This window comes from Hibiscus syriacus, unplaced genomic scaffold, assembly GCF_006381635.1.
Source record: "Hibiscus syriacus cultivar Baekdansim isolate YM2019G1 unplaced genomic scaffold, ASM638163v2 tig00110597_pilon, whole genome shotgun sequence".
NCBI classification, from domain to species: domain Eukaryota; kingdom Viridiplantae; phylum Streptophyta; class Magnoliopsida; order Malvales; family Malvaceae; genus Hibiscus; species Hibiscus syriacus.
In genome coordinates, this window is record NW_024062795.1 from 5,926,907 (window position 1) to 5,937,893 (window position 10,987).

The 10,987-nt window shown below is 33.7% G+C and overlaps 1 protein-coding gene across 1 annotated transcript; it reads left to right on the forward strand.

Annotated features, from left to right (window-relative positions):
• Positions 1-252: 252 nt before the first annotated feature.
• LOC120134208 (CLAVATA3/ESR (CLE)-related protein 26-like) lies at positions 253-1,396 on the forward strand. Its single transcript, XM_039150686.1, has 2 exons — positions 253-589; positions 1,179-1,396. The coding sequence occupies exons 1-2, from the start codon at positions 303-305 to the stop codon at positions 1,216-1,218; spliced, it is 327 nt and encodes a 108-aa protein (XP_039006617.1). The 5' UTR covers positions 253-302; the 3' UTR covers positions 1,219-1,396.
• The last annotated feature ends 9,591 nt before the right edge of the window (positions 1,397-10,987 follow it).

Genomic DNA, 10,987 nt, shown 5'->3' on the forward strand with positions numbered 1-10,987 from the left:
GTGGTACGTAATGCATGATAATGTGGGGGTGCTTTGGCATTTTACGAATAAAGTAGTGCATGAAAATACCCAAAACTGAAAGCAAAAGAAACATGATAAAGCGAAGCTCTTGGAGAAAGTAACAGTGAATCACGTCAACTTCCCCTCTATAAAGAACACCCATCAAACCATAAGCCCTACCTTTCCTTTCCTTCTCTTATATATATATATATATCATATTCCAATCACCATCATCTTCATTTAACAATCTCCCTTTCCTTCTCTTCCTCTATGTCATAGATATAGGGCAATAACAGTCAATCATGGGCGCAGCTGGTAGTTCTTTGTTGTTTAGAACACTTGTAGTTTTGGGGTTTATGTTGGTTATATCAAATGGAATCCAGCAAAGACAAGATCACAAAACGAAGACGACGATAACAGGTGTTGACCATCGGTCTTGGACATCAACGACGGCGGCAAAACTGCAGCAGCGGGAAGAGCAAGTGAAGGTCTTAGGCAAAGGGAAGTCGAGTGTGGCGCATCCCAAGCAGGATCTCAACTACATGAGCAAAAGAAGAGTTCCTAATGGACCCGATCCTATTCATAACAGGTACAACTCTAATCATATTTGTACATATATATGAATAAGTGATAATTCGAGTTTAAATCATAGAGATCATTTGGTTAAAAGAGACAACTTCGAATTCCAAACATGAATAGTAAAACGAATATGAAAGAAAATATATACTTTACTGTTGCATTGAGTCTTGATGTACATGTGGTCCAGTATGTTTTAATCTCCAACATTCACTTTATTCAGTCTTTTAATCTTGCTTATCCACTGCTAATTACCATTAGCATAAAGCATTTACAAAGCCTTTAATTAACTATTTCATGTTGCCTTTCTTTTCTTTTCTAGAAATCTGCAATAATTAAGTGTGCTTCTACTTGTAGTATTACAAAGCAAACTAACTGATTACCAAATCAATGCAACTAAAAGCTGAACCAGCATATATAGATAATATACCATTTTATGTGTAAATAAGATCGAATGACTCGAACATAGAAATAAATGAATAGATCGTAATATTAAACATGTGTCTCATATTTTAAAAATGATTGTACGAATCAATTGTTTTTTCCTCGTATGATTTTATATCTCTTTATCTTTATTAGAGATCTTTTGCACTTTCCAACAGGCGAGCTGGCAACTCGGGACGACCGCCGGGACAAGCCTAGCCTCGGCATCGATGTACGTGATCGGGAAGCTTCAAATCAATCCGAAGTGCTAAAAGATCAACCATTAATAACCACAAAACCAGCATGTTGTCTGCCATATATCTTGTATGTATTTTTTTGTTGGAAGTAGGATTATAAAATCAATATTGAAATATCCAATATTAAAGCTTGCAATGCATGCTTGTGTAGTTCTTTTGCTGTGATAGAGGAGTAAACAAATGGAAGCTTGGCTCATACTATGAAAATATATTCCCATCATAACCATCTTGCAAATCCTTTTGTATCAACTTTTAAATATGCATGCATGAGAGGACATGTACCAGAAATTCATCGAGTGTTGAATTCTGATATTTGATATGTCAACAAAAAGTCTTAACCGTTTTTCGTTTACGTTATTAGCGGATTTGATTTATCGAGTGTATTTCAAGTTTATATTCTAGAAAAAGAAAAGGATGTACATGAGTTCCAAGACTAAAGTGAATCCACCATTAAAGGTGTTAAAGCTCTAAAAAGGAAAAGTTGTTTTACATACAACTTTGGGTGTTATTCTTTTTCTATTGATTCTTTTGGTGACTGTTTTGGTCTTTGGGTCCATTCAAACTTGCATGAACATGAGATTCTTACATCTCCTGCCAATCAAAGCAAAACAGAAAATAAAAATGAAACAATTATATTTATATATTTACATACAAAGACGGATGTACTAATTTATTTTAGGAGTGTGAATTAAAGAATTTATATTAAAAATGTAAAATATACGAAATTACAAAATTTTGAAAGGTTCAAAATTAGATTAAAATAAAAAATACAAAAAGAATAATTAAATTATACGAGAATTTAAAATTAAAAAAAATACGTTTACAACCCAACACTTCTCTCTATTCATCCTTCACCTTATATATATTCTCATCTAAACATTAGAAGGAAAAACAAATGAAAAGGGGTTGCTCCCTCCAAGCAAATTTAACCTTTTCTTTTATTTGAGAGACTTATCTTGCGTTTGAGAAGCAAAGCAAAAGTAGGGTAAGATTGAAATTGGGGCAATTACTGCTAAAGAGAAAAAGCAAAAGGAGGGAAATGCTTATGTATAAGCTTTTGCTGCATTTTGCATGTGAGATTGAGGAATGTTTATTCTATAAATAAAATTTAATATGTTTATATTAGGAGGAGAATGTGACAAGGATAAACAGTTCATTCTATTGTAACATGGGATAGAGAAATTTATTAAGTGAGATCCGTGATAAAAAAATTGTTTTTAAGAGAATCTAAGTTCAAACAACTACATCTATAAAATATATATACATTATCAACTGATAAAAATATTTCTAAATAAATATCACTTTGTATTCACTCAAAATTATTAAAAAAAAACTCCTATGAGACAGTAATTCTTATATCCACAAGTGTATTTTTTATATTAAAGCAACACATAACATTTTACCCACGACACCTCCCTTTTTCTCTAAGTTGCAGATTTAATATTCATGATAAGTTAAAATTTCTCTTCTCCTCCCTTTAGGTAAGGGTTGTTCAAAAAAATAAAAATGAAAATCGATTTCACAAGAATTATTGAGTGATCTCCGTGATCAAAGAGTGTTTTTTTTAAAGTTTAGAGGTATGCATTTGTTGAGTACACATGCATTATCAATAAAAACATATATAACTTTGTAATCATCCTAAACTCATGTATTTTTTGAATAGGTCTGACCCAATTTTGTCAAGGGATCCTACATTTAGAAACTCCTATGCCCAAAGATGGATAATAAGAAAAATCATACAAATCAAGTTAAATACTAAACTGAAAAAAGTGTAAAAGATGTAAATGCAAAATAATTTGAAATATATATAATTATTGTAAGCAATATACATTGTATATCTTTTCTATCATAAGAAAATCATCAAAAGGTAGATCATATAAAGACATGGAACATCCTCAATTACTCTTAAACATGAAGAGACTTGAACAATTAACCTAATTCGTTCGACAATGCTTCTACAGTCGGATCAAAAGTGTATATTGGTAGCACAAATAATGTTAAAACATTTATTTTTTTAGCATTAAACTGACGACAAAAAGAATTCATCTAAATGAAAAGGCCAGATTTTAATTTTTTTACAATGAGAATTTGAATCAAAAGTAAAATTACATTTCCGTCTTCTTTCCAATTTAAGAGTGTGATTTTAATGTAAGATGTCAATAAGTAGGTGAAAATATTTTAAATAAGGTTCGAATCGAATGAAAGAACATATATAAAATTTTATATTATGAGATGAATTTATAAATTTTTAAGAAAAAAATAAACCATACACTACTGTTATATGTCGCCTAACATCCATCCATGATGGAATGTATAGAATGTGAAAAGCTACTTCGCTGTTCGGTAGCGAGATCATGTCCGACACCATAATCAATTCGTAGCTGAAAATAAACTTACAGTCAGTATGCTCTGTTGTCATTTATTGCATCAGAGTACGCACCATGCCTATTGTTGGGCGTTTTACCCAAAAAGCATCCCAATATGTTAATTTTATGTCAGACATCGTTTGAGAAAATTTTATTGATCTAACACTTTTTTTTATAGAAAGACGCGAATCATCATCCATGTTTTATCTTGATGTGGCGTTGACTCGGATAAAACGCGAATGATGATATGCGTCTTTCTGAAATAGGTGTTTGTTGTGGAATTCGGGTTAATTTCCACCAATAATAAAAAATTTACCTTGAAAATTATTATCTAGGTGACTAGTGTGAAATGACTGTACTAAAAATCACCCCAAGGTAGATTCTCAGGAAAGAGTGGAGGGGTCACAATGGTCCTTCTTAAAACACACTCTACTTAGACAGAACTACCAAGACAAGTAATTTTAATAGGACAATAATTAACATCAATTATACCCGACAATAGCTATTAAATATACATAAAAGAGAACACCAAAATTTAACGAGGTTAGGCCAAAATTATGCCTACGTCCTTGAACACTACTAAAATAATATTTCACTAATAGAGGAAATATTACAAAGAGAGAGAAAGAGTACAAATAGTCTTTAATATAGAAGAACACTTATATTTGTGGAATACTAAACTAAGGAGGATGAGGGCTCTATTTATAACAAAAGAATTTCACCTCCTCCTTATACAAAACCAATGTGAGATTCAAAATTTGCCAAAAAACCAACAAATCTCCACCTTGGCAAATTCCACACACATCTCTCAAAAAATCCAATCTTCAGTAGTGTCTGCAAATTCATCTTTCAATTTGTAACAATATTGACCAAGTCTAAACAATGTTTAAACTTGATCGCAGTTATCACTTTTGTCAACATATCAACAGGATTCTCAGTGGTCCAAATCTTCTGGATTATGACTCCACCTTCTTCTAGAATCTCTCGTACAAAGTGATATCGAACATCGATGTGCTTCGTCCTTGCATGGTAAACATGGTTCTTTGCTAAATAAATAGCACTCTGACTGTCACAATGCACTTTGATGTGCTTCTGTTACATTCCCAATTCACCAAGCAACCCTGGAAGCTAAATTGCCTCTTTCACAGCCTCTGTAACTGCCATACACTCTGCCTCTGTAGTAGACAAAGCCATTGTTGACTGTAAGGTGGACTTCCAATTGACTCGTGCTTTAGCAAATGTAAACACATAACCAGTAATTGATCGACGCTTGTCCAAATCACCTGCATAGTCTGAAGCACAATACCCAACTACACACTGACCATCTTGTTTCTCCTGCTGAAAGACCAAACCAACATCTACGGTGTTCAGAATATACCGCAGAATCCATTTCACAGCTTGCCAATGCTCCTTTCCAGGATCATGCATATACCTGCTCATAACCCCAACTCTCTGTGAAATATCGTATCTCGTACACACCATTGCATACATCAAGCTACCAACAACACTTGCATACGGAACCTTTGACATATATTCCCGTTCTGCATCATCCTTAGGTGACATGGATGCACCGAGCTTAAAATGAGGAGCAAGAGGTGTACTAACTGGTTTTGACTTCTCATTCATGCCAAAACGTTTTAGTACCTTCCTTAGATATTCTTTCTGAGACAAACAAAGCCTCCCCAATTTCTTATCCATTGATATCTCTATGCCTAGAATCTTCTTCGCTTCACCAAGATCCTTCATCTCAAACTCCCTGTTCAATTGAGTCTTTAGTTTCACAATTTCTGTCTGACTCCTGGAAGCTATCAGCATATCATCAACATAAAGAAGAAAATATATATAGGATTTTCCTTGTAGCTTGCGTAAATACACACAATGACCATATTTGCTTCTTGTGTACTTCTGCCCTATCATAAACTTGTCAAATCGCTTGTACCACTGCCTTAGAGATTGCTTCAATCTGTACAACGATTTTTCTAATTTGTACACCATCTTTTCTTTTTCAGCAACTTTGAATCCATCTGGCCGAGTCATGCAGATTTCCTCATCCAAGTCTCCATGTAAAAATGCAGTTTTTACATCCATCTGAACTAGTTCCAAATTCAATTGCGCTACCAAAGCTAACAAAGTTCTGATGGATGAATGTTTTATAACTGGAGAAAATACTTCATTATAATCAACTCCCTCCATTTGAGCGTAGCCTTTAGCCACCAATCTTGCTTTGTAGCGGATGTTATTCTTGTCAGGAAATCTATCTTTTTTTGCATATACCCACTTGCACCCAATTTCCTTCTTTCCCTTCGAAAGACTAGCTAGTTTCCATGTCTGATTCTTTTGAAGGGATTGCATTTCTTCATTCATGGCGATCCTTTACTTTTTATGTTTTGAACTTTGGACTGCTTCATTAAAAGTGTAGGAACATCATCAATTGCAATTGGTGATGCAAAAGAGACCATATCAGCATAACGAATAGGTTGTCTAATGGTTCTCTTTCTCTTTTTGAGTGTAATTGATTCATGTTGCTATGGAGGTTCTTGGGTCTGAACCTCTTGTTCATCTGACTCTTCTTCTACCATAGGAGAGTCAACATCAATTTCTTTACTGGATGGGACAATTATGCTTCCTTCAAACTCCACCTATTTGGGAGTTTCATCTATCTGCTCCAATTTTTCTGAAGTCACCTTTCTCAACATGGTAGATTCATCAAAGGTAACATCCCTGCTGAAGATTATTTTCTTTGTTTCTGGACACCAAAGACGATAGCCTTTCACACCAGAGGTGATCCCCATAAAGATCGCATTCTTTGCTCTTGGATCCAGCTTTGACTCCTTAACATGGTAGTATGTAGTGGAACCAAACACATGTAAGGAATCATAATCTGTAACAGGTTCTCCAAACCATTTCTCTAATGGTGTTTTACCACCAATAACAGTCGATGGTAAGCGGTTGACAAGGTGACAAGCATAGACCAAAGCCTCAGCCCAAAATTATTTGTCTAACAGCATTAGACAACATACACTGAACCTTCTCCACTAATGTTCGGTTCATACGCTCTGTCACCCCATTCTGTTGTGGTGTATATCTGACAGTGAAGTGCCTGACAATACCCTCTTCTTCACAGACTTTCAGAAATGGATCATTTTTGTACTCTTCACCATTGTCTGTACGGAGACGTTTTATTTTTCTGCATGTTTGAGTCTCCACCATCTTTTTCCATTTAAGGAAAAATCCTAGCACCTCATCCTTTGTCTTCATTTTATACACCCAAACTCTCCGGGAAAAATCATCAACAAAGGTGACATAATAGTGTGTTCCTCCCAATGAAGTTGTCTTGGAAGGCCCCCATATATCTGAATGAACATAATCCAAAATACCTTTAGTATCATGGATTGTTGTTCCAAATTTCACCCTCGTCTTCTTCCCTTTGATGCAATGCTCACAAAAAACTAATTTGCAAGCCCGAGCACCCTTCAATAATCCTTGATCTATCAACAATTTCAAGGATTTTTAACCAACATGCCCCAAGCGCATATGCCATAACCTGGTTGCTTCTAACTCCTGTTCATCAGTAGAAGTTGTCATTGTTGTTGTCCCAACAATTGTACTACCTAGAAAGTAATACACATTGTTTCTTTTCTGGATTCCCTACATTATCACCAGTGCACCAAAGATAATCCTCATAATCCCATATTTTGCCCTCATTTCTAAACCTTTTGACTCTAAGGTTCCTACAGAGATGAGATTTCTCATTAAATCTGGTACATAATGGACACCTGTTAAGGTTCTGATTGATCCATCCTGATTCCTCAAGTGAATTGAACCAATCCCAAGTGTGTCAAGAGGGGAATTATTTACTGTGTAGACAATTCCACCTTTTAGTTCTTTAAAATCAAAGAATCATTCTCTATTGGGGGTTATATGATGGCTACAAGCTGAATCTAACAGCCATGAACTGGAACAGCTAGTTGATGGCGTAGCAGTGAATGCGAAATCTGAATCTGCATCATCATACTCGACCACATTTGACTTTGAGACAACCTTTCCCCTTTCAGGTTTGCCTTTATTCTTTAGCTTGGGATATTCTTTCTTCTAGTGCCCTTTTTCTCGACAAAAGACACATTCATCTTTACTTAATCTGGACTTTGACTTCGATCTCCCTCTTCTTCCTTTATTCTGACTCTTTGAACAGCCTCTAACAACAAGAACTTCTACTTTGACACTTGTGTTTTCTTGTTTGTATTTCTTTCTCAATTCATAACTATACAAGGCAGTTATTACTTCACTGAGAGACACATCAACCTTCCCATGAAGTAGAGTAGTTTCAAGATACTCAAACTCATCAGGAAGTGATCCCATCAACATCAGAGCCAGATCTTCGTCTTCAAAAGTCACGTCCATATTCATCAAATTAGTCACCAGCTGATTAAAGCTAGTAATGTGATCATTCATAGTGATACTTGGTACATAGTTGAAGCGGAACAATCTCTTTTTCATGTAGAGCTTGTTCTGACTGCTTTTCTTCAAAAATTTCTCCTCCAGTGCCTTCCACAATTTACTTGCAGAAGTTTCCTTAGAAAATGCATACTTCTGCTCTCTAGAAAGACACGATCGAATAGTACCACATGCCAATCTATTGATCCTCTTCCATGTTTCTCCTCAACATCATCTGGTTTCTCTCTTTCAATGACAATGTCTAGACCCTGCTGAAATAAAGCATCTAGAACCTCACTTTGCCACATGCCAAAATGATCAGTGCCATAAAAAATCTCCATTGCAAATCTAACATTTGTCACATCATTTCTTGCCAAAATTGAAGATGAAGAAGCTGTTGACGACGATGGATATTTTTGTGTCGTCTGTCATTTCTGCTACAAATTCTATTTAATAGCTGTCAATGCAGAATGTCAATTAGCCCAAGAAAAAAAAAATTCTGATGTAGAAGATCAGCCTAAGCCGCAACCACAGAGCATACTAAAATAAACCAAGAGCTCTGATGCCAATTATTGTGGAATTCGGGTTAATTTCCACCAATAATAACAAATTCACCTTGAAAACTATTATCTAGGTGACTAGTGTGAAAACGATTGCACTAAAAATCACCCCAATGTAGATTCCCAGAAAATAGTGGATGGGTCACAATGGTCCCTCTTAAAACCCACTCTCCTTAGACAGAACTACCAAGACAAATAATTTTAATAGAACAATAATTAACAGCAACTATACCCAACAATAGCTATTAAATAGACATAAAAGAGAACGCCAAAATTTAACGAAGTTAGGCCAAAATTATGCCTACGTCCTCGAACACTACTAAAATAATATTTTACTAATAGAGGAAATATTACAAAGAGAGAGAAATAGTACAAATAGCCTTTAATATATAAGAAGGCTTATATTTGTAGGATACTAAACTAAGGAGGAGGAGGACCTATTTATAACAAAAGAATTTCCCTTCCTCCTTATACAAAACCAATGTGAGATTCAAAATTTGCCAAAAAAACCAATAGTGCTAAATCTGTAAAATTTTCTAAAACAATGCATGACAATTAACTAATTTCTGTAAGGATGACTTTTGTGTAAAAATGCCACAGAATATTAAGGAAGTAGTTGTGTTTTATTTGTTGGAAAAAAGATAAAATTTAATTAGCCAATCAGTTTCATTTCCTATCTTCTGAAAAATTAAGTCTTATGACCATAAAGAAAATCACGAGTATTTCACACTTATCATTTTCTTCAAATAATTTTTTTTCTCTTTTAATAAATTTTTTCATTAAATTCTAGAAATAAGATAATAAAATACTTTTTATTCAATAATAATAATAATAATGAAAAATAGTGTTAATAAACTTTGTCTCGACTATTGATTTTGTCATTATTTAACCAATAAACTAGTGATGTTTACCCTAGACAAGATCGACATTGACCTTGATAATTGAGTTTTTCATCATTGATTTTTCAAAAAATTATTTTCAGGATTTATTATTGAAGAACAAATATTTTTTATTATCTTATTTCCAAGATTTAATGAAAATTTTTATTAAAAAACAAAAAAAAATTATTTGAAGAAAATGATAGGTGTGAAAGGCATATGATTTTTTTATGGTAATAAGACTTGATTTTTCAGAAGATTGGAAATAAAAATTATGAGCTAATTATTTTTTTTCCAAAAAACAAAACAAAGTTACTTCCTTAATATTTTGTGGTGTTTTTACATAAAAATTATTCTAATAGAAATTAATTATTTATCAGGCATCGTTTTAAAAAATTTACGGATCTAGCATCTATTTCAAAAATGCGTAAATCATCAAAAAAAAATAGCTGACCCTATTCCCATATGTAATGGGATGAGAGGAGGTAAGGTAGTAGGCTGCCCCAAAGCCAAGTTGATAGCAGCTTCCGTGGAAGACCTCCGACAGTCAGAATTTATGAATTGTCCACCGTGAGACTCGATCTCACGACCACAAGATTAAGAGCTTTGCGCTTTACCAACTGAGCTGAATGTGTACCATATGTAATGCATAAATCATCATCCGCGCTTTATTCGAGTTTTCATCATATCAAGATAAAACGAAGAGAAAATTGATTAAAAAAAAAATTAAAATGATGTCTAACATGTAACTAAAAACTGTCAGGTTATTTTTTATCAAATCGCCCTATTGTTTTTTTTTTATAGGAAATCGCCCTATTGTTGTTTCATGCTCAGCATTTTACGTATGCTGCTTCTGACAAGATTCTTCCTCCCAACTTGGCTCGCCTTCTTGCCATATTTATTCCTTGAATTTCGTATCACAGTTTTATTTTCTTCAGAAGCTTTAATGGTTTGATTTCTAGGTTTGGGTTTAATTTGTTTCTTCCGTCCAAAGCTTTCATCATTACTGGTTTTCTGTTCCTGGGTTTTTCTCTATATTTTAATGGTATCTATGAAGCTTTTATCACATTCAGAATTCTCAGTTTAATGATAAACCTTACACTGTTTCATATCATTCACCTTCATTATAATGTTATTCTTTTTCATTCCAGTCTTAACCATATTGTATTATCATCCATCTTCATTATATTATTTTTTATAGGCAAAAGGGTTATTTATGTCCTTATAGTATACTCAATTTATCATTTTTACCTTTATTATATTTTTATATCAATTTAACCCCTAAAATTGCTCATTTACATCATTCTATTTCATATCACTCACTTAAAATCTTAAATTGAGGGTTTTAAGTTATAGATTAAAGTATGATTTAGGGTTTAGATGTCATTGGGATATGATTTAAGGTTTAGAGATATTGATTTAGGGTTTTAAGTTAGAGGTAAAATATAGAATGATGCAATTAAATAACTTTGAAGATTAAATTAATGTGAAAA